The following is a 25,073-nucleotide window of genomic DNA, read 5'->3' on the forward strand; positions in this document are numbered from 1 at the left end:
TCTGTCTTTTGTTTCTTTCATCCTCCCTTTGCTCCCTTTCTTTCTCCCTCCTTTGTTCCTTCTCTTCCTCAGTTTCTCTTTTATAGTATACCTTCTCGGCTTCTCTGACTAAATCTCTCAAAGTCATATCTTGTAATCCATCTAAGCGCTGTAATTTTCTTTTAATATCCAGGGCAGCGTGCCCAATAAAGGCCATCGTGACAGATGCCTTTTGATCCTCTGCCTGAGGATCGAAAGGAGTATATCTCCTATATTCCTCCATAATTTTCTCCAGAAACATAGAGGGAGATTCATTAGGCCCTTGAATAATCTCTCTTACCTTGGCCAAATTAGTTGGCTGTCTAGCGGCTGCTCGGAGACCCGCTATTAGAGCCCGGCGATAAATGGACAGATGCTCCCTACCTTCAAAGGTGTTGGGGTCCCAGTTGGGTCGGTTCAAGGGGAAGTTGTGTTGGTTGCCCATCTGGTCCGAGGATATTTTTTCTAGCTTCTAGAAGGATTCTCTTTTGTTCCTCTGTCATGAAGAGAGCCCCTAGGAGTTGTTATCCCAAGTAGGCTGGTGTGAAAACATCAGTGGGTTCTTTGAGTTCTTTTAGCTGGGCCAGTTTTTTCCAGGGGAGGAGGGGCTGTGTGTGTCATGGGGGAGTCATCTGGAGGGTACTGGGCCGGCTCAGCTTCCTCCAATGGTGGAGAGGCTGAGTCAGCAGCAGGGGAATCACTTAGAGGGTGTTGGGGGTTGGAGGACGACGGCAGGGGATAAGGAGAGTCCAGTAGAGTCAAATCTTGAGATTTAGGGAGAACAGAGGGTGGAGGAGGAGGAGGAAGAGCAGAGGGTTTGAGAGACAGAATTGTGGGGGAAGGAGTAGGAGCAGGGGCAGGGACAAGGAAAGACTTCACTCATGGAGGAGGAGATTTGCAGAAGTCCTGCCAAGTTAAGATATACGGCTGTTGATCTGGATGGCTATGTGGTCCCGGCTGAATGACAAAGACAATGTCTCTGACTTTTCAAATTAGTGGGAAGTAGAAAGATCCTTCTGGGGGCCATCCGACTCCAAAGGTGGGCCATTCTGAGGCACAGAGAGTCTGCCAGGTCTGGTGTTTTACTGAAAAAGAAAGATTTTAAGCCCTTAAGCGGACTTCAGTCCAGTGATCAAGGGTCAGGGACAGAGGTGTGGAATGGCTCTGTCCCATAATGAAAGTTACTTGAACAAAGACAAGGACAATACAAACATGACACAAACACAGACACACACAGTAAACGTGTAACACAAGTTCAGAGGCAAAGATTAAAAACAGACAGTGAATTCAACCTGAGAGAAAGAATTGCCGGCAAGACCAGACGGGTTGGCAGCAGAATATACCAGATGAGGGCACTTCCATCCCTCCCAGATGAGGGCACCTTCGTCCCTCCCAGAGTCTTTCAAGACGTCCCTTGAAAGACGTGGCCTGTGGCTTCAGGACATGTCTGTCCACCACCGCCAGGGGGAGCTCATGCTCTCCGCTGGCAACCACACTCTGCCAACCCAAACCAAAAAACCAGAAGGCTCTGAGAGCTCACACTCTCCGCTGAGCCAAAAACCAGACTCTGAGCGATCGCAAAGGAAAAACAAGAAGGAGAAGAAGGAGGAGGAGGAGAAGAAGAAGAAAAGGCGCCTTACCCCCCTAAAGGAGTCTTATTGAGGTGTCCCTGTCCGGCAATGCGTAGTTCCCGGCCAACACATCAAATGTAAGGGTCCGGCGAAACGTCGGAGGAAGAGACCACAAGAACCTGTCTTATGCAACAGCAGAAGGGAGGGTTTATTTGGAGACCAGCATGCTGGGGCCCAGAGCTCTCCATAGCAAAGAGAGATACAGCCCTGAGAACAGCTTAAGCAGAGCTTATATACTTTCCTTGGAGAGGGCAGGGAGAGAAGTTACATTTTGTAGTTTGGCAGTTGGGGACAGCTCATTCTGGGAACAAGATTAGCAAACAGTTCACAGTTGGGGACAGCACATTCTGGGAACAAGATTAGCAAACAGTTATTAAGATTTCAACAGTGATTTGTTAAGCATATAGAAAAGCAGAGTGACAAGTACCTATTTTATTAACCTTTCACCATCATTGTCCCTGCCCATTTTCTTAAAGACTTATGTCTAACTGGATAGCTACTATATCAATTATACAATGAAAAATGTTGAGCTATGTATAAAAATTCCTGTACTTATTAAACTGCCTAAGATTTGATATCTGCTGTAATAACTTACAACATTTTAATAAAGCTAAGGCAAATAATAGAAATTTTTAAAATATAACTCCATCTCGGTGAAATTTTCCCTGTGAAAGTCTGATAAAATCTAGCATTTGAAATGTGGTTGTGTTTATTAGATATTATTTATTCAGATATTTAATTTATTCATAGACATTTCTTTTTTTCTTTTTTTTTCATTGTCTGATTTTTTTATATCAAGAATTGAACTCAAACTTTTTGAATTTTTTTATTACTATTTTTATTTTGAGACAGGGTCTCTCTAAGTTTCTCAGGGCCTTGCTAAGTTCTGAGACTGGGTTTGAACTTAGGATTCTCCCAAGCCTCTGAGATTACAGGCATGAGCCGTTGTACCCAGCATTTGTCTGAAATTTTTATAATCTTGATCTGGATGGATCAGGGCAAGGCCTCAAACCACTTCAAAACTGTTGTGGCAAGCACACTTGTGCACAGGGTCATTGCAGACCCAAATATGTAAAGATTTGTTATCAATGAATATTTATTGAGGACCTACTATATACCAAGCACTGGGAGTATAGAAACAAATAAAAGTGACCAATATCCTTTGCACATGGAGCTTACATTTTAGTGGGGTAGACAGTAAATAAGTAAATAGATATATGTTATAATGCCAGAGTTTTTTTTAATACTTTCAAAGGGATATTTTAATAATTTTATTTTTTTTAAATATACAACAACAGTGGAATGCATTACAATCCTTATTACACATATAGAGCACAATTTTTTGTATCTCTGTATATAAAGTATGTTCACGTCACTTTATGCCATTATACATGTACTTTTTTTGCATTACAATTCTTAATACACATATATACCATAATTTTTCATATTTCTGTTTGTATATAAGATATGTTGACACCCAATTCAAGTCTTCATACATGTACTTTGTATAATAATGCCAGGTTTTAAAAAAAAAAGTGTTAGGAAGAAAAGCCGATAAGAAAATCGAATGAGAGCCAAGTGTCTATAATGCCAGGAGCCTGGGAGGCTGAGGCAGGAGGATTGCAAATTCAAAACCAGCCTCAACAACTTATTGAGACCCTGTCTTAAAATAAAAAGTGGCTGGGAATGTAGCTCAGTGGTTAAGTGCCTATGGGTTCTGGGTTCAATCCCTGGTACCAAAACAAACAAACAACTTTAGATTTAGCTGGGTGTGATGACACATGCCTGTAATCCTGGCTATTTGGAAGGCTGAGGCTGGAGGATTGCAAAATCAAGGCCAGCCTGCATAATTTAGCAAGACTTTGTCTCAAAATTTTAAAAAGGGTTGAGAATATAGCTCACTGTGAGCCTTGCCTAGCATGTGGCAGTTCTGCCTCCAGTCCAGTCCTCAATACCATGAAAAACAGTGACCAAAAAAGATACAATTAGAGAGATAGAGGGACTGGTCTTAAGTAAAAAGGAAGAAGTTTATTGACTGTAGTAAGAAGAAGAGCAAAAATGTGGGAATAGAAACACATGGACTAGAAGGTTTGGTGGTGGTAGAAGAATTTATTGATTAATAAACAGGGCTATTATCTAAGTTAGGATAAGGCATTGGAGATTTAAAAGCAAAGAAGGTATATGAAATAGTTAACTTGGAGAATGGGAGGTATAGGTAGAATAGGAAAGTTTAATAGAGTTACTAGCCAGATAATTTTGTCATGTGGGACCAACCCTGTAAATCATAGGACCAGATCTGGCATTGTTTGTCCCTGCCTATTACATTGCAGAAGCAGGATTTCCCTTTCTCTTCAATTTAGTGACAACTCAAACTACCCTCACAGATTTCTAGAATGTTCCCTATACGTCAGTACTGTTCCTTTCAAGAACCTCTGCTCTATTCCAATGACCCTTAGAATCAGGTGTGTAAGGGTCTATTTTTGGTAGAAACAAAGCCTAATTTGTGCAGGATAATTTTGATAAATGTAGTGACAGATTATGATCATAACAAGACATAGTATTTACTATATATTAGGCACTAAATAATTAACATAAATGAACTCCTAATCTTTATAATAGCTCAGTAATAGTATCTGCAGTGGTTATTATTATTATCCTAATAGTACAAAGTAATAGTACTTAGTAGGGCTGGAGGTGTAGAGGACTTGCCTGGCATGTGCGAGACACTGAGTTTTTGCAAAACACACAGAGAGAAAACCTAATAGTTCTTCTATTGTAATGAATAATGTCATTGTCCCCATTATTACACATGAGTAAACTGAGTCCCTGCTCTGTACTATACTGTATACATTGATTGTGTTTATATCCTCTTCAGTAATTTCTGATTAAATAGATTGGTCTTGAAGCTGCTTAGTCAATTAGGGGTTAGGAGAGTAGAACTTAAAAGTTAATACACAACTGATGGAATGATTACTTATTCTGTAGGTTATTGGAATATGCAGATGCATTTGAATATCTTGTCATTTTATGTTTTATCAAGGAATTTTACCATTCCATTATCATAAAAGCTTAGTACTAAACTAAAATATTCAAAATTCTGTACCCAATTAGACTCATAAAATCAAAAGTTAAATTCTGTGCTCAAATAGTTTTGTTTATTTTGAATGATGTTCTACTGAGTTTTAAATTCATTAACCACAGTCAGTACTTAGAACTTAAAGGTCACGTGGAATTCTTACACCTCATGTGCCTCAATCACAATTTTGTCAGCTCAATTTTGTCTTTGATAGAAAGGACTGGCTCTTTGGGTTGCTCAAAGCTCCATTCATTGCTCCATTTTTTTCATCTCTATGATGTTTACTAGACAAATGCTCATCTTGACTTTTTAGGTTTCAAGTGACTGCTCCTTGTATATTATACCTTTTTCTTAAGGGGCAAGGGTAATTGAAGACATCTTCTTGCTGCTTTTTCTGATGGGTCTCTATTTCTTTCTTCTCTAATTTCACTATTTTTTGTTTTTTGTCTTTTTTTTCCTTTAATGGAAGGTAAGAAAATTCAGAGATAAAACTGCTATTGTTGAATGAAACTTTGACTTGCTCTACTTTTACTGTTAAATGACTTCATGGTCATTCACATGTATGTTACCTTAATAAACGTATACCACTTGTAAATTTTTTAAAAAATAAGAGATTTTTTTTTAAAATTGGAGTGTTGAGACTTGATCTGCAGTCTAGTTCTGATCTTCAGTGTATTATACCCACTATTAAGTATGACATTACATTGATCTCTAATTTACAGGGAGGATTTTAAAACTCTTTTAAGGGCTGGAGTTGTGGCTCAGTGGTTGAGCACTTGCCTGACACATGTGAGGCGCACTGAGTTTGATTATTAGCACTGCATAAGAATAGATAGATAGATAAAGAAAGAAAGAAAGTGTTGTGTCCATCTGCAATTAAAATAAATATATATTTAATTTATATATAAATATATATGTCTATATATAAATTTATATAGAGAAAGACATGTATATCTTTATAACAAAAACTCTTTTAAGCCAGGCATGGTGGCTTGTAATCCCAGTAGCTTGGGAGGCTGAGATGGGAGGATCATGAGTTGAAAGCCAGCCTCATCAACTTAGAAAGGCCCTAAGCAACTTAGCAAGACCCTGTGGCTAAATAAAAAAGCGTTGGGGATGTGGCTCAGTGGTTCAGCATCTCTGGGGTCAGTCCCCAGTACCAAAAAAAAAAAAAAAAAAAACAACTTTTAAGCCAGAGAGACTCCGTTTAAATGAAATGTGAAGAAACCAATTATGCCAAACAGATATGAAAGTAGTTAGTTTGATTAGTGAATTGTGCCTGAACTCATTCATCTCTTTTCATGGTGCTTATACAAAGGCCCTAGAATAGTCCTGAATTAATCATTAAGAAAAATAAGCAGGAATTTCAGGCACCAAGGAAGGGGAGCTCCATAGAAATTTTGGACTAATTATGGTGTCTTTAACTTCTTCACTACTATACTTGACTTTTTAAATAATTGTCTTTATCTGCTATGTTAAAACAATTTTTTTTAGTTGTCAATGGACCTTTATTTTATTGATTTATATGCGGTGCTGAGAATCGAACCCAGTGCCTCACACATGGGAGGCAAGTGCTCTACCACTGAGCCACAACCCCACCCATGTTCAAATTTAATCTGCACTGTTAAAAAAATCATTAAGTGACAAAAGTTTAAAAGTTTAGTTTGAAGTTGTCATGAGATGTTACTACTACTCATGAGATATCGTAAGTTGTTTCCTACACATGCTGTAACTTGAATTTCTGTCAAAAATCAAATCAGCCAAGTCTATAGAGAATTTAATTCATCATCTGATTTGTGTAAAGAGCCCTTAAGCAATGCAAAGGCTGGGGTCATTATTGTTGGGCTCTATGTAGAAAATCAACTGCTCAGAATGCAGCCCTGCTCTACAATGCATTCCAAAAATCCATTGGTACAGTACTGGTTGTGGTGGCGCATGTCTGTAATCCCAGTGGCTGGAGAGGTTGAGACAAGAGGATTATAAATTCAAAGCCAGTCTCAGCAATTTAGGGAGGACTTAAGTAACTGTGCGAGACCCTGTCTCTAAATAAAATATTAAAAATGGATGGGGATGTGGCTCAGTGGTTAAGTGACCCTGGATTCAATCTCCAGTACCAAAAAAAAAAAAAAAAAAAAATCCCCTGGTACAATGGAAAAAACATGGAAATTGGCACATGAGAAGGGCTTAATTAATGTTAGTTTCCTTTTTTGTTGCAGCTCTAATACAAATTTTCTAATGGTTAATAATTCATATTCCTATCTTGGCAATTCTATTCACAATCAAGACTATAACATAGAGCTTCTAACTGAGAAAAGCTCAGAACTTAAAAAGTTATACAGTTTTGAACACAATTTCAGAGAGCTCAGAGACTTCACAATAAGAACTATTCTAATCATTTTTTTATTAGAACAGTGGATGTTTATTAGGAATTTATAAAAAAAAGTATTGTTTATATTCATTTTATTCTAAAAGGGGGTTGTACGTAGTTTACAAAATATGGTACATATGAAAAGCTAGAAGTGAGAAAATCGGCTATAGGGAAAGCAAAAATAGGCAAAAAATGAGATGAAGCAGGAATATAGGGAAATACCTAGGTATAGGATAATATTTTCAAATTCATAGCCAAGGTAAAGTCCAAGATATGATAAAAATATTTAACTTGTATTTTTTAAATTTCCTTTTCCTCTATCTTCCTACTTTTCTTTGTTGTGCGTACAAACATCTGTCTTTTTCTTTGTATCCTTAAGACTTTTTCTTTTTCATGTGCCTTTGAACTATAAGAGGACACTGATGCCTACATCTGTTACTTTTATATGCCATTTTGAGTTTTAAAATCACTTTAGTTTAATCTGTACTCCCATCTACTCCTCCAGAATTACTTGCTATCTGTATCCATGTGGTCTATTATTGACTTTTTCTGATTCTTATTTTGCAGTTGACTTAAATATTTCTCATTTTTGCTTTAAATTATGTTTCTGACTATTATAGTATACTTTTAATGTTAAATCAACATAAAAATATTTCAGATATTAATCAATTATTTTGCATTACTCTAGGGAGAAAACTTGTAATTAAAAGAAGATGTCGTGATGAAAAAAGTGGAATTGTTGGTACTGTGCTGTGTTTACTTATTATATGTAGCTCATATTGCATAGAAGCTGTTATTTATTGCTTTTGAATAAATTTTATATTTTAATTTTTTAAAGAAAGCCCTTTCTTTTAAAAGTTAATTACATTTTTAGAGAACATTAACCCTTTTTTTGGTTTAAACTTACTGCTTTCTTTGTCTTTGTTTATTATGCAAAGATCATTGTTAAAATGTGTAATACTTATTTACATTTTTAATCATACTACTATATTATTTGCTATTTTTCTAGTAATACTTAATTTTTAAGTTAATATGAATTTAAAAGTCATTCTGTGACAGGTTCATAATTATATAATACTGGGTAACTTGTGGAGTGTTTACTATTTATCAGATATTATTCTAGGCACTTTATATTTAAACTCATTTAATCCTCATAACAACTTATGAAATAGATTATTATTTTAGTTTTATAGGTAGAATTATTTAACATAATGATAGAAGTTAATATGTTCTAAAGAAACTAATTTAAGTATCAAGAGATGAGCTTTGGGCTAATGACTTTATATATACATGGTTAGTTAGCTCTGATAGAATAAAAATAGTGCAGCACAAGTAAGGTGAGATGTTTAAGCCTTCATATTTAAAAATTTCTCAAGAGTCTTGATGTCTTTATACCAGATATTGAATTTATAAATGAATATAAATGTATCCTTAAAAAGTTGTATGGGATTAATATTTTCTAAGAGTTAGACATTAAAACCATTAGTATATTGATATTACTATTTTAACAACACTAATTTAAAATTTGTAATTATTTGTCAGGAGTAGAATAAAGTTTTATCTTCTTGTTGCTATTTACTAGTGTATTGATCCAAAGAGTCACTTGCTGATTCAGTCTTCTCTTCTAGCACTCTTATTTCCCTGTCTTTCTACCATGTGCCTTGTCACTTCTTACTCCAGGACTACTTAGTGTTAATTAATAGTGTCACAATGTATATCTGATACCTTTATAAATTTGTAGTTTCCACTCTAAGTTGGACTCTTAATTCTTGAAAAACATGTACCTTCAGGGTTCAGCTTTTTCTTCCATCCCATCTCTAAGGGCTTATTTACTTTCAGCTTCTTTCTCTGACTTCTTTCATATACTTTAGCCCCATCCCTTTGGCACCTTCTGTTCATACAAACATGTTTAAATCCTTTCCCTAGCCTAAAATAAACAAGCAAAAAAGCAAAACAAAATAGAATGTACTACCTACCAGTCAAAAATTCTGCCTTTCTATGTTGCATACTCTTGTTTAGTCCTTTTCACATTCCACTTGATAGTTGCCTCTCTTATTTATCACCATTTTTTAATTTATCACCATATTTTTTAGAAGAAAAAAAAACAGATACAAAAAGATTTATCTTCTCATGGTCATATAGCTTATAACATCTAAAATTTGAACCAAATATATTTGCCTTTAACTTCTCTGAACATCATTCTCAGTATTTAAGTATCTCAGTATCTTTATCCGCCTGACTCTAAAATACTGGGATCCTTTGGTTTCTACCTGTACCTCCCTTCTTACGGTACATGTCCTTCCTAGATAATCTCATCCAGTTCTGTTGCTTCAATAAGAATCTTTATGGTAATAACTCCCAGATCTATATCTCCATCTTTGCCTTACAACAGATCTTACTTTTTGCTGTTAACCCAACAATTCCCTGGATATCCTATAGTTGTTGTTTTGTTTTTGTCCTTGGAGGATTGGGTGGTGGTACTGGAGATTGAACCCATGTTCTTGTGCATGCTAAGCATGTGTTCTAACATTGCACTATACCCTCAAATCCCTGTAGCTATTTTTTTAAGAAGAAAAATTTAAATTTGATTTTCCTCAATTTGCTTTTTTCTGTTTTTTTAAATTTCCATTTTGGTTTGCTTATTTTGTATCATTTTTTACCCATTCTTGCCATCAAAGATCATGATAGTGGTTATCAGATCATTCTTTTCCCTTTTTACAAAATGTAGAAAAACTACTGTGGTTCAGCCATCCATACCTGTGGCTATATCAGGGGCTTGTTATCATGTCCTTCATCTCTCAAATCTTATATTTCAGCATTCCCATTCATTATTTGATAACTTCATATCCTTTCAGTTTTCTTACTCCCTAACCCCTGTTAATGTTTTTCCACATTATTAATAATTATTTTCATTTACTATTTTTCTCCAATAAAGAATCCCAGTATAGAAGTAATTTACAAATTATTTAAGAATATACACTTTGAATAGATAAACTTAGGTTTCCAACCATGATGAAATATTGGTAATAGTCTTGCCCTCATGCCCTACATAATTAAAAAACTGGACAAAATATGCATGAAGCTCTTTCCAGGCATGGAATTGCAGGAAGCACAAGACTGTAATCCTTGAAAGAAAGGAAATATTCACAGTTAGCCCCATTATTTGCCTAGGCTCTCAATTTGCCTACCCCCAGTATTTGCCTAGACTTATTCATTAAAACTGTGGTAATATCATGCTGAGCTAAGTAGGCATATATCAAAGTTCAGTGTTGCTACAGTGGAATTTTTTAGGCAGAATACCAGAGATAAGGAATCTTTTCAGAAAGGTTAGTCAAAGACTGAGGGTTTCCCTCAACTCCTTTGCAAAGAACAAACCAAACATATAATGGAAAAAAATTTACAGCTTAAAAACTGGCTACTAAGTGGCTGAGTAGAAAGGAAATTACCAGAAATTTCAAAGTTCTGGGCAATGTTGGAGTTCTGACCCAGCCATAGACACAGGTAACTTGCTGAGTACCTCAGCATGTAGTTGAAACATCATAAATGCCAAATTTTACAAATAAAACCAAGCCATTGAGTTAAGGTCACACCATTGAACTAAATCAAAGCCAAAATAGATTCACTCTAGCAAAGGAAAAACCCAAACCTGAAAGGATTAAGAAGTTCTGCCATAATTTGACTCAGTGCTATTTAAAGGAAGGCAAAATAATACTTTTTAAAAATATTTTTTAGTTGTAGATGGACACAATATTTATTTGTTTGTTTGTTTATTTTTATGTGGTGCTGAGGATCAAACCCAGTGCCTCACATGTGTGAGGCAAGCATTCTACCACTGAGCTACAGCCCCAGCCCTAAAATAATACTTTTTAAAATTCCAGAATCACTATTATGTGTCAGTTTAGTGTTCAGGATGCAACAAAAATTTGTCTGACATGAGAAAAATATTACTTCATAACCTAAAGAAAAGGCAGTCAATAGAAATCAACCCTAAATGATCCAGATATTAGAATCAGCTAACATTATAATGTAACTTCTGTAAAGATTTTTTAGAGGTGCAAGAAAAATATGGACACTCTGAATGAACAAATGGGGAGGAATATTAACAAACCAATAGAAACTATAAAGTAATCAGGTGGAAATTCTAGAACCAAAAAAGGTATGATATCTCAAATTATAAAATCCCTAGTATGAGCTTAACAAAAGTTTGGAGATGACATAAAAGTCAATTGACTTGAAGACAGTTTAATAGGAAATATCTCTTGAAGAACAAAGGGAAAATGGTTAAATAGATATGAACAGAGCATCTAAGGCCTATAAGACAAGATAAGAAGAAAATAGGACAGAGAAAAAAGGTATTTTAGCAGTATGGCTGAAAATAGCCCAAAATGGGTGAAAAAATTACAACCAGTGGATTAACCAGTAGATCTGAGTTCAGTTAACCATAAGTAGGATAAATAAAAAGAAAATCATAGGCATATAATAGTGAAAATCTTGAAAAATCAAAAATAAAAAGAATTATCTTAAAAGTAAACAGAAAAAAAGCCTCAGGTAGAGAAACAGTGATCCAAAGGAGGATAGTTTCTAATCAGAAATAGTGAGACATACTTTAAATATAAAGACACCAATAGATTTAAAGTTAAAAGCATAGAAATAGATATATTAGGGAAACAAGCATAAGAAAGCAAGCTTAAGAAAACTTCAGGGTCATATAATATTGAAAAAAGTAGACCTCAAAAAAAAACAACATAGTGCCAGAGATAAAGAAGGTTGTTTCAGCTGGATGTGATGGCTCATGCCTGTAATCCCACTGCCATAGGAGGCTGAGGCAAGAGGATCGTAAGTTCAAAGCCAGTCTCAGCAACTTAACCAAGACCTTGTCTCAAAGGGGGAGGGGCCACTAGGGATATAGTTCAGTGGTTAAGTGCTTCTGGGTTCAATCCCCATTACCTAAAACAAACAAGCAAAAAAATTTTTTCATAATGATAAGAGGATACATTCAGTAGGAAGATGTATTCCTAATTTGTGTATACCAAATAACAGACTTCAGAATACATGAAATAAAAACAAATAAACTAAGGGAGAAATGGAAAAATCCACAATCATAGTGGGAGAGTTCAACCTCTATTTTTCAGTAATTGAAAGAATAAAAGACAAAAAAAATTCAGTAAAGATACAGAAGATTTGAATAACATTGACAACCAACTTATATTTAAAGAATATATTCAACAACTCAACTACATAATACACATTTATTTTCAAATGCACCTGGAACGTTGACAAACCATGTGCTGGTCCACAATTTAGGTCACTATGAATTTCAAAAGACAAATCATCTTGCAAAAGTTCTTTGATCAGTAGAGAATAGGACAGACAGCAGAATACATCAGACACTAGAAAGGCAATATGTCAATCAATGGAAGGGTAACTGATGTGATACAGCAATCTGTAAAGTTGGGAGTTCATAACCCGCTTGAATCAAACTGTGAAATATGATGTATTAAGAACTATGTAATGTTTTGAACGACCAACAATAAAAAAAAAAGTTCTTTGATCACAGTGTAATTAACGTAATTATTAATAACAACTTATCTAGAAAACCTTCAAATATTAAACAACTCTGCTGTATAATCTTCATGTCAAAGAATGTATAAGTATTTTTAATTATTTTTAATTGATTAGTAATACAGACACAACAGTTAAATTTGTGAGATGCAGCTAAAAGTAGATTTTAGAGGAAAAATTATGACTTTAAATGTTTACATCAGTTAAAAAAAAAGTTAACAATCAGTTATCTAATTTTCCACCCTAAGAAAATTAGCAAGAAACTAGCCCTAAAGAGCAAGTTAAACATAAAGTAAACATAAAGAAGGAAAAAAAAAAAAAGAAAGAAAGTTAAGAACAAAGGTTGGAAATAGAGAAAACAAAATAATAATAAATTTGATAAAACTCTGACAAAGCTAATCAAGAGAGAATATAAATTACCAAAATTTAGAAGGAAAGAGGATATGAGTGTAGGTCCTACAGACATTTGAAAGTATAATTAGGGAATACTAATACATCTTTACATCATTAACTTTGATGGGTGAAATGAAATAATTCCTTGAACAATACAACTTACAAAAACTAATACAGGGCTGGGGTTGTGGCTCAGCAGTAGAGTGCTCACCTAGCACATGTGAAGCCCTGGGTTCGATCCTCAGCACCACATAAAAATAAATAAATAAAATAAAGGTATTGTGTCAAACTATAACTAAAAAATATTTTTTTAAGAAAGGAACTAATACAGATGAACTAAAACATCTAAATAAGCTTTTATCTGTAGATCAAGATGTATTTGCAGTTATAAATATTTCCATAACAATTACTTCCAGGGCTAGGGATATAGCTCAGTGACCTAGCTTGTGATGAGGCTAGCTTGTGATGAGGCTCTGGGTTCAATTCCCAGCACCACCAAAAAAAAGTATTTAAGGTTCAGAAAGTTTTATTGGTAAAGACTAGCAAACATTTGGAGAAGAAATAGTATCAATTTAAAACTTTTTCAGTAAAGAAAGGAGGAGGAAAAACTTACACCTCAAAATTAACCATGACATGAAAATCTAACAGGAGCATTACATGAAAAGAATATATCCCTTGTGGACATAGACTACAGGTCAGCCTCCTAAATCCCTCTGGCCACATGACCCATTTCTGACTTGAAAATAAAATAGTCTATGGCTGTTTTTGCACTATAACTGCAGAATTAAATAGTTATGACAAAGACTATTAACCAAGTTTAAATAATTTACTATTTGACTTTTTATTGATTTACTATTTAAGTAAATCAATCCCTGGTACCAAAAAAAAAAAAAAAAAAAGAAAGAAAAGAAAATTATATGGCTAACATTACACTAAATGTTTAAAAAATTAATGCTTTCTCCCTTAAGATGAGAGCAAGGTTGGGCTGGGGCTGAAGCTCAGTGGTAGAGCACTTTTCTTGCAGGTATGAGGCCCTGAGTTCGATCCTCAGCACCACATAAAAATAAATAAATAAAAATAAAATATATTGTGTCCATCTATAACTAAAAAAATATTTTTTAAAAAAGATGAGAATAAGTAAAGATATCTGCTTTCACCACTTCTCTTCAATTATATGAATGTACTATACAATACAATATGGTAAGAAAAAAATATAAGGGAGGCAAATTATAAATGGAGAAGTAACTATTTATTACTAATTAGTTTATTAACAAGCTCTTAAGGTGTAGATAGTATGCAAAATTAAATATATTTTAAGCAGAAAACAATTGGAAAATAGTGTTAAGTATTTATAACAACATCAAAAGTGGAGTACCTAGTGAAAAAAAAAAAGAAGACTTATACAGTAAAAATTTATTGCCAAGACAAGTTAGAAGTGGATGTAGGTATGTACCATGGTCATGAATGGATAGGTGCTTCCCAATTGATCTGTAGATTAATGCAAACCCAAACAAAAATCCCAGTAAGTTTTCCCTTTTTTTAATTAAAGAAATCAACAGTCTTAACTCTAAAATTTAATTGGAAATGTCAAGGACCTAGAGGAGACAAAATAATCTTGAAAAAAAATAAAATTGGAAGACTTGCATGATATGATTTCAATAATTATTATTACGTTACAATATTAACAGAACCAAAAGGATAGTTCATATATATGTAATGGAACAGAGTAGACTACATATATTATCACATATATAATTTAAAGTATATTCACATATACAGTCGGTTAAAATATATAGTTATTTTATTGATTTTTAATTAGGGGTGAAAGCTATTCAGTGTCGAAAAAAAAGTCTTTAGCAAATGATAATGGTACAATAGGGAAAAAAGAACTTCAATCAGTTCCCTCCTCATATTACATATAAAAATTAGGTCAGAATGGATCTTAGACATAAATATAAATACTAAAACTATAAAACCTACAAAAGAAATATGAGAATAATTTCATGAACTTAGGACAAAGAGACATATCTTAGGACCTAAAAGCACTTATTATACTAACTATAAAAGAAAAAGTTAAGGGGCTGAAGGTATAGCTCTGATAGTACATTTTTCTAGTATGCATAAGGCCATGAGCCCAAACCCCAGAACTGCAAAAGAAAAGTAAGGAAGGAAAGAAAAGAAAAAGTTAATAAGTTGGACTTGATCAGTATTCAAAACTGTGCTCATCAGAACTCACCATTAAGAAAATGAAAAGAAAAAAAAGATAATGAAATGAGTGCTATTAAAATATATATGACAGAAGTTATAAGTGAAAATTCAGAGTTCACTTTAAATCAATATAAAAAGACAAATGCCCTAATTTTAAACAGGGAAAACAGTGAAACACTTTCCAGAATGGATGGGAATGGTCATATACACATTTAAAAGTATTCAACTTCTTCAATCATCAAGGAATCACAAATTAAAAGCACAAAGAAATACCTACGAGAAGAGCTAATATTAAAAAGATTGGCAACGCCAAATGATGTAAAACATCTGCAACCACCTGGAAAGTTATTTGGAATTTCCTTTTAATACTGTACATGCATCTACTGTTTAATCCAGTATATTTCTACTCTTAGGTATTTAGCCAAGAGAAATTAAAATATATATACCCACCAAAAAAATGAACATTAATGTTTATAGTATCTTTTTTCATCCATAGCCAAAAATTGGAAGCAACTCAGATGTCTATCAGTATAAGAATGAATAAGTAACTTGGTATATTCAGACAACTAAATACTGTAAAAACAATGAACTCTTAATATCCAGTAACATGAATAAATCTCAAAGATATATTGAAAGAAAAAACTCTACACACAAAAGTAAATAGTACAAGATTCCATTTATTTGAATTTCAAGAATAGACTAAACAGATCTATGATAATAGATACCAGAACAGTGATCGCCTCTGCGGGAAGAATTTAATGGAAAGAAGCAGAAGTAAACTTTCTGGAGTAACAGATATGATTTATATCTTGCTTATGTTGTTGGCTACACAGGTATATATTTGTCCAACTCTTAATTATATACTTACAATAACTGAATTCTACCTCAATAAAAAATTTAGAAATTTAAACATAAGAAATGGACTTTACAGTCACACAGAGGTGGATTTGATCCTGTTTTTCTTTTATAAACTATATGGCCTCGAGCAATAATTAACTAAATTTAAGGCGCTTTAAATGTAAAATAAAAGTAATACCTACTTTATAAGCATCAAATCCTTATCAGGATTAAATAAGGTGAAAAATGTGAAATACTAGTATGCTGTCTGAATAGACTAAGTACTCAAAGATAGTAGTTGTTATCGTTGAGGCAGTGTAATCCTGTGGTCAAGAATATGGTCTCTGGAACCAGATTAATTCTGACCAGTTTTGAACCCAGCTCAATTTCTAATTTGCTGTATCACTTTGGGCAAATTACTTAATCTCTGTGCCTTTATTTACTCAAATGTAAAACAGAATAATGGTACCTACCTCAATAATTATGAATATTCAACAAGTCAGTATACTCTTAGCCCTTTGAATAATACCTGACACATAATAAATGTTAACTGGTAGCAGCTATTATTATTGATTTCTTATTAGCCTAGTTATAATAATAGCCTGCGACTTCAAATCATTCCCTTTTCATTATCCTAAGATTTCTAGTTCTTTAGTTACACAGGAAACTACCAAACTCATTAACTGTCCTACTTTTTTTAAGGTATTGTATATTGCTAAAGAAAAGCATACAACCATGCTGTGGTGAAGACTACTCATTTTTTTACAAATATCAGTTCTTCTTTTCATAATAACAGAGTTTTAGCTGGGCCCATTACTAGATAATAACATTTCACAGGCCCTCCAGTGACTAAGTTCTTACCAGCAGAACAAGAGCAGAAATGATGTGTGCCACTTCAGACCAGGACATCAAAATTTTAAATATGTGCTTCTCCAAGGTCTTTCCCTTTCCCTAGAGCTGGAATTGCCTGCAACCAAACTTCAACCATGTGGATGAGGAAAACACCATAGGCGAAAAACAAAATAAAAGGAACGTGGGTGCCTAAGTGACCTGGAATTTGCTCCTCGGACTACTACATAAGTGACAAATAAACTTCTTTTTTAAGCCACTCAATGTTGAAGATCTCTGTTAAGTAGCTTAACTTTATCCTAATTACTTATTAAGAATCAGTATGGAAGCACAGTGCTGGGCACTAAAGATATCAGGTAGAGCAAGACTGAAACATTTATTCTTTTGTAAGATTTGCATTATAGTGTAGTCTTAGTTTCTGCTGAATGTGGGATAAGGGACATGAAAAAGTATAAGATGCTTTGAGTGTCATATCTAGGAGGTCAGAAAGGCCTTTCTGGAAGAAATTGCTTTTACATTAAGACCAAAAGATGAGAAGTAAAGTCAGACAAAAGGCAGGAAACCTGGGGAGCAAAAGGGTGAGGAGAGATGCCAGGTTCTATCAAAGGAAAATAAAGACAGAAAGGAAGATGTTATAAATACAGGGGAGATCACATTAAAAGATTTGGATGAAAGAGAGGATGGTACATTTGAACACTTTCACATCTTCCTTGCTAGACTGTAAGAAACATCTTTCCCTTTAATATAAAGCAACAACAGTAATTCTAGCCCCCTTTCTCATATGTCTGTAAGAAGTCCACTTCTTTTGGTAGTTCTTTTTCCCAGGCATATCTTAGAATTCTCCACAAATGCTTTATGTTTTACAGATTCACCCTGTTGTCACGTATCACTTTAGCCACAGAGGGAAAATTAGCAGTATAAGTACTCAACTTAGCCAATCTAAACATGTCATTTACTTTTCAGCTAAAAGCCATATTGAGGATACATGTATAGTAAATGAGAGCATATTCTTGTGTTTTCAATATATGTCTGATTAATTCTACCTTGTTATGATTCCATGGTTACTATGTGAACATTTGCTTCCTACACAAATTTCATTACTAAAATGAGAATGCAGTAATAGATCAGTATAAATCTTTGCTCATAAAATGCTTTACATTTGGAGTTAAATAGCCATCTTTGGTAAATTTGATTACTATGAATCAGTTTTTCTAAAGGGCTGGGGATGCATCTCAGTGGTAGAGTGTTTGCCTAGAATGCATGAGGCATTGGGTTTAATTCCCAGTATTATCAAACAAAACAGTTTTTCTGAATGGTTAGATTTTTTTGGGAATGTGTGTGGAAATTTGTATATTATGTCAGTGCCTTTAAAGGAGAATCTTTTTCCTAATCATTATATTAAAAAGTGTATTTTCTAACAAATGTAATAAATATACAAAATATTATTTAACATTTATTATACACATATGTATACATATTTTGTGTGTGTATATATATATATGACATATATATATGTATATATGATAGCTGATAATTGTTTCCAGATTTTTTTTAATATTTATTTTTTAGTTTTCAGTGGACACAACATCTTTATTTTTTATGTGGTGCTGAGGATCAAACCCAGAGCCCTGCACATGCCAGGTGAGCGCACAACCTCTTGAGCCACATCCCCAGCCCTATTTCTAGATTTTATAAATTGTTCAAAATTGTTCAGTGGATTTATGTATTTATTTATTTATGGTGTTGGGGATAACCCATGCCTTGTGCATGCAAGGCAACACTCTATCAAGTGAGCTGTATTCTCAGCCCTGTGGATTGATTTTTTTAAGTTGTAGTTGGACACTATATCTTTATTTTATTTATTTATTTTTATGTGGTGCTGAGGATTGAACCCAGCACCTTGCACGTGCTAGGCGAGCACTCTGTCTCTGAGCCCCAGCCCCTTGTGGATTGATTTTTGACACAACAAATAGAACAAGTACACCATCAGTCCCCTCATATTTCAAAAAGCTCATTTTTCAAAAAGCTCATTTTTCATTCACAAAAAAAACTACCAACTATAAACTTAGATTGTTAAACATTACAGAAATTTGCAGAACCATAATACTTTTGCTGACCATATCCCTTAAAAAAATGTTTAAAGTTGTAGGTTCAAATATTTATATGTGAAAATAAATAACCTTTCTTTAAGCATTTTGTAAAAAGTTATACCATTTCCTTTATCAAGCTATTAATATTATTTTGTAGATCAGTAAGTTTCTTAAAATGGTGGCAATATTGCTCAAAAAGTTTTGTAATTCTATAATTGTCTCATTTTGTTTTCTGTACCTATTAACATGGGTATAGGGCTAAGAACTAGGAATAGGAACAGAAATTGGGTAAAAGGCATTCTAAAGCATTCTGAAGTGTCAGGTTCTGACAATCGAAAGAAAATTTATGACCATGTAAGAAAATTTTTTACTTTTTTTCTAAGCAGTTTTACTGAGGCTTGGAAAATAATATTCATCTGTGAAATGTATTACTGTTTCTTCTAATGAGGATTAGATACATAAAAATTAACATAACTTAAGAATTTATACTACTGAGTGTAAGAAACCTGGGGAAGCATGATAGCATACATTTGAATGAGGATAAAATAAGAGGTAATCAGAAGTGACTTAATTGTAGGAGGTGCCAAAGCAATACCAACTACTATGGTTAATTTTTTGGTACTAGGGATTGAACCTTGGAGTGCTTTAATACTGACTTAATCTCTGACCCCTCCCCTCCCCTTTTTTTTTTTAATTTGAGACAGGGTCTAGCTAAGTTGCTTAGGGCCTTGCTAAATTGCTCAAGTTACCCTCGAACTTGGAGTCCTTCTTTCTGCCTTAGTATCCCAAGTGGCTATGATCACAGGTGTGTATCACCACACCCAGCACTCAGTGGCAGTTCTTAATACTAATCAGGAAACTGATAGAGATGTGATACAGTAGTGATGGATGACTTCAATTTTCTAAACTGCTGCTGAACATTTTATTCTGCTAAAAACAGAGCAAATGGTTAAAAAGCAAAATGAATAACAGGCTAATGATATAAGTAATGTAGAGAACAGTTACTTTGGATTTTATTCTGATGGACAGCTAATGGATTTGGAAATAATGAAGAAGTAAACATGTCAGCTTGGAGTTAGTATCAGCTGAGCCTGTGTGACATGATCAGAAATATGCCTTCAGATTTAGGAAAGAATATTTCCAAAAGTGGGAGAAAGACCTGACATGATTTTATGAACAGTAATTCCACAATACACTATATCTTGAGAGGCATGGAAAGCTCTCAATATAATTATAAAGAAGAATAACAGGGTGCTTTGTGATTGAATCTCAACAATTTTTAAAAATTCATATCCTTGGAACTAGACTTTTCTAGGGCTATTAGATATAGGGTGTAAACTGACATTATTGCTAAGAGACCCAAAGTGCCATCACTGGCCTCTCTAAATGGAGGCTTATGAAGACCAAGTCATAAATTAAGTCCAAGCCTGTATTACATACCATGATTGTGGTAGAGAATGTTCAACTAGAGTGAAATTAGCCAGTTGACTGCCATGTCAGATATGGTATCTACTTAAATAGATAAGCATAGGCTGGTACTTAATATGTAGCCATAAATCTACAAAAGCATGTTTTTCAGCTCAGCAAAAAGGATCAAAAGTTTTAAACATATTTTTGATGTCAGTAGTACATACAATCTTGTCTGAGGTCTAACTTAACTCTGCTTTTTATTAAATTGGTCTGTAGAGACTATGATTGACCTAGCATTCCAAATGCTCAGTGGTAGAGCATTTGCCTTGCATTCCAGGGGCTCTGGGTTCTGTTTCTATGCCAGTACCATTGTATTTTGATTGCTATAGCTTTGTGATATAGTTTGAAGTCAGGACATGTGATGTCTCCTGATTTGTTTTTTTTTTTCAAAATTGCTTTGACTCTTCAGGATCATTTGTGGTTCAAATTTTAGGATTGCTTTTTCTATTTATGTGAAAAATGCTTTTAATACTTGATAGTGATTACACTGAACCTGCATATTATTTTCAGTAAAAAATTTTTTTTAATTCATGAGCATGAGCTGTCTTTCCATTTATTTATGTCTTCTCTTACAATTTTCTTTGTACAAATCTTTCACCTCCCTAGTTAAGTTTATTCCTGAGTATTTTATGTATATTACATATGTATTATGAATGTTAAATAATATTTTCAATGCTATTGTAAGTGGGATTGCTTTCTTTATTTTTTCCAGAGAATTTGTTGTTGTTACATAGAAATCCAAATGATTTTTGTGTATTGATTTTATATTCTGCAACTTTACTAAATTTGTTTATTCATCCTAGCAGGTTGTGTGTGTGTGTAGTATTTAGAGTTTTATATATATAAGATCATATCATATGACAACAAACAAATTTACTACTTTGTTTCTGATTTGGATGCATCTTGCAGTATTTCCTTTTCTTTCAATTACTCTGGCTAGGTTTAAGAACTATGTTAAATGGAAGTGAGAATGTGTAGCTTATCTTTTTACTCATCTTAGAAGAAGCTTTACACGTTTTACTGTTGAATATGTTAGCTGTGGTTTGGTTACATTTTACCTTTATTATGTTGAAGTGCATTTCTTCTGTACCTAATTTTCTTCCTTCTATATCATGCATTTTTATCATGAAAGAATGCTAAATCTTATCAAATGGTTTTTTATGTGTGTGCATCTTTTGATATTTTTAGCCTTGATTCTGTTAATGAGGCATATCATGTTTATTCATTTATGTATATAACCATTGTTGCATCCCAGGGATAAGTCTCATGGGATAAAGATCATGATGTATGTTATTGAATTTGGTTTGCTAGTTTGTTTGTTTGTTTGGAGAATTTTTTTTTAATCTATGTTCATTAGGGATATCATGGCCAAGAGGTAAAAGAGAGTAGGAAGAGGCCAGGGTCTCACAGTTTCCTTCTAGAGCAGGCCTCTAGTGATTAAAGACTTCCCACTGGGCCCCCACTTTCTAAAAGCTCCACCACTTTTCAACAGCACCACTATGGGGACCAAACCTTTCAGGATATCAAGATCCAAACTATAGCAGTTACATAAAATATCTTACAGTTGTAACTTTTTACTTTAAGCATATTATTTGATTACATACATTCTGTACTTTTCTCTCTTCACATTTATGTTATTCATGCTGTAATTGCATCATTTTTATGTGTACATTCAATAACAAATATAGTTATTTGAATATACTTTTAAATTCTTAAGAGTTAAAAGTGATTTGTGTACCATCATCACAATATTAGAGAATTTAGAATTTGCCTATGCATTTATCTTTATTGGTGAGTATTATTCATTTGTATATTTTTGCATTAAAGCTACTTTTCATTTCAGCATGAACTCCCTCCTTTAGTTTTTTGTTAGTTTTGTTTGTTTGTTTGTTATGTACTGGGGATTGAACCCACAGCTACTTAACTACTGAGCCACATCCCCAGCCCTTTTTTTAATTATTATTTTTTATTTTGAGACAGGGTATCACTAAATTGTTTAAGGCCCACTAAATTACTGAGGCTGGCTTTGAACTTGAGATCCTCCTGCTTCAGCCTCCCAAGCCACTGGTATTATAATTGTGCACCAGCATAACTGGCACCATTTCTTTTTTTTATTGGTGCATTATAATTGTGTCTAAGGAATAATTTGGCCAGTATCATTCCCAGAATATTCTTTCCTTCCCTTCCAGCCTTCCTGTGGTCTCTTTACTGAGCCCAAGGAATGTTCTTTAATATTCATGAGATCCCCATTTACTTCCTTTTCCTTTTTCCTCTCTACCTTCCATATATGAAAGGAAAACATATGACCCTTGATTTTCTGAGTTTGGCTTTTATTTAGTTTTCGTTGGTAAGTTTTTTGAGTTCTTTATATATTCTGGATATTAATTCTTTGTCAAAAAAAGTAGCTAGCAAAGGTTCTCTCTTCACAATATTTCCTTTGCTATACAAGATTTTTAATTTGATACAATTCCATTTATTTTTGGTATTATTTCCTAAGCTTTTGGGATCCTATTAATAAAGTTGTTGCTTGTGTCTGTATGTTGAAATGTTGACCCTACATTTTCTTTTAGGAGTTAAATGGTTTCTGATCTAATTCTTAGGTCTTTGATCCATTTTGAGTTGACTTTTGTACAGGGTGATCAATAAGGAACTAATCTCATTCCTTATGTGTGTTTAACCAGTTTTCATTTATTCAAAGGATGTCTTTTCTCCAGTGTGTGTTTTTGGCACCTTTGTCAAGGATTAGACAACTTTCTCTGTATGGATTTGTCTCTCTTTTATTTAGTTCCATTGGTCTATATGTCTGTTTTATGGCAGTACCATGCAGTTTTTGCTACTAAAGCTCCATGGTATGAAGTAGATATTGTTATGCCTCCAGGATTATTTATTTTTTTATTTTTATTTTTTTTTACTTTGAATTCTTTTGGCTATTCTAGGTCATTTATTCTTCCAGACAACTGGACTGTTTTTGTTTGTGGTTCTATGAAGAATGTCATTTTTATTTTGATAGGGATTGCACTGAATCTGTATATTGCTTTCAGTAATATGGCCATTTTAACAATATTAATTCTGCCTACCAGTGAACATGGGAGGTCTTTACATCTTTTTGTCTTTTTCAGCATTCTATAGCTTTTACCTCCTTTTATTACTAGGTTTGTATCTGGAGGGATTTTTGTTTTTATTTTAAGGCTATTATAAATAGTATTGTTTGCCTGATTTCTTTGTCAGCAAATTCATTATTGGTGTATAGGAAAGCTATTGATATTTGTATGTTGATTTTGTAACCTGCTCCTTTGCTGAATTCATCAGCTCTAGCAATTTTGTGGTAGAGTGCCAAAGCCAATGTCTTGGCTTGGCACCAGAATCACGAGCCACCACACACCTTTGTAGGTTCAAACAGCAATTCTTTATTCCAGCTCTCACACCGCCTCCACACAGGTCCAGGGGCAATCGCGTTCTGCCGTCTCCCGCACCATTCACCTACTCCACGAGGCTCTCTCCAAATCCCATTTTAATCTCACGAGAACTCAACGGGAACAAGCAACAGGAACACCCTAATCCCAGCAATAATCTTCAACCTCTAACTTCCCTAAAACCCATTATCTTAAACTGGCAACGCCTTAAACTCAAGGAGCCGGTTACTTCCTCAAACCTGATCAGCTCTAAACCCGGATCCGCCTTGGTCCTTGAGCAAGGTCACCTTATTAAAGCATGCATGCAATGTCCCATCGAATGTCCTCTAAGCAGCATGGGGTACGCTTGGCAAGGAAATTTCGATGCGTCATTTCTACTTGGTAATGGCCCTCAGCAGTAGAGCTTTTTGGATCTTCTACATATAAGATCGTATTATCTGCAAACAGCAATAATTTGACTTCTTCCTTTCCTATTTTTATTTATCCCTTTCATTTCCTTCTTTTCTTTTTTTTTTTTTTTTTTTTAATAAAGAGAGAGTGAGAGAGGGGGACAGAGAGAGAGAGAGAATTTTAACATTTATTTATTTTTTCTTAATTCTCGGCGGACACAACATCTTTGTTGGTATGTGGTGCTGCTGAGGATCGAACCCGGGCCGCACGCATGCTAGGCGAGCGCGCTACCGCTTGAGCCACATCCCAGCCCCCAGCTTGAGCCACATCCCAGCCCCCATTTCCTTCTTTTCTTGACTCCCTCTCACCAAGAGGGATCTGTCTACCTCTCCTGCTGAGTGTCAACAGCAGATACTATTGCTGACTCTTGATATGGTGCCATACTTCAAGGAAACCATCAAGCCCTTTCCTTGATCGTAAACCTATTATGCCTATCCTTTCTGAAATACATACTCTGTATATAGGATTGCCTTCTCTGCCCACAACACTTCTACCAGCTGTCAACATTGTAGTCCAAATAATATCACCTTAGACCAGCGGTCCTCGTCTGTGGCAAAGGAGGCACACTAGTATGCATGTGTTCCCAGGATCCACTATTTATACCATATGCCACATCACCTAGAAGCAACCAACCTGTTAGAATTAGAATGACCTCTTAAACATTCAGTATCCTATTGAAGATAGCTTTTACTAGAGTACTCTTCACTG

The 25,073-nt window shown here is 34.3% G+C and overlaps 1 protein-coding gene across 11 annotated transcripts in view; it reads left to right on the plus strand.

Annotated features, from left to right (window-relative positions):
* Window positions 1–21,036, plus strand: part of Ccdc18 (coiled-coil domain containing 18) — a 118,478-nt gene extending 97,442 nt beyond the window's left edge. For 10 of the 11 annotated variants that reach the window (XM_078026747.1, XM_078026744.1, XM_078026750.1 and 7 more), the window contains one exon: window positions 7,782–21,036. In XM_078026747.1, coding sequence (XP_077882873.1) covers window positions 7,782–7,796 — 15 coding nt within the window. In that variant the 3' untranslated portion in view covers window positions 7,797–21,036. The remainder of the gene's footprint in view (window positions 1–7,781) is intronic. The other variant, XM_078026745.1, reaches the window with a different exon arrangement.
* The last annotated feature ends 4,037 nt before the right edge of the window (window positions 21,037–25,073 follow it).

Source organism: Ictidomys tridecemlineatus, chromosome 11, assembly GCF_052094955.1.
Source record: "Ictidomys tridecemlineatus isolate mIctTri1 chromosome 11, mIctTri1.hap1, whole genome shotgun sequence".
Lineage (NCBI taxonomy): Eukaryota > Metazoa > Chordata > Mammalia > Rodentia > Sciuridae > Ictidomys > Ictidomys tridecemlineatus.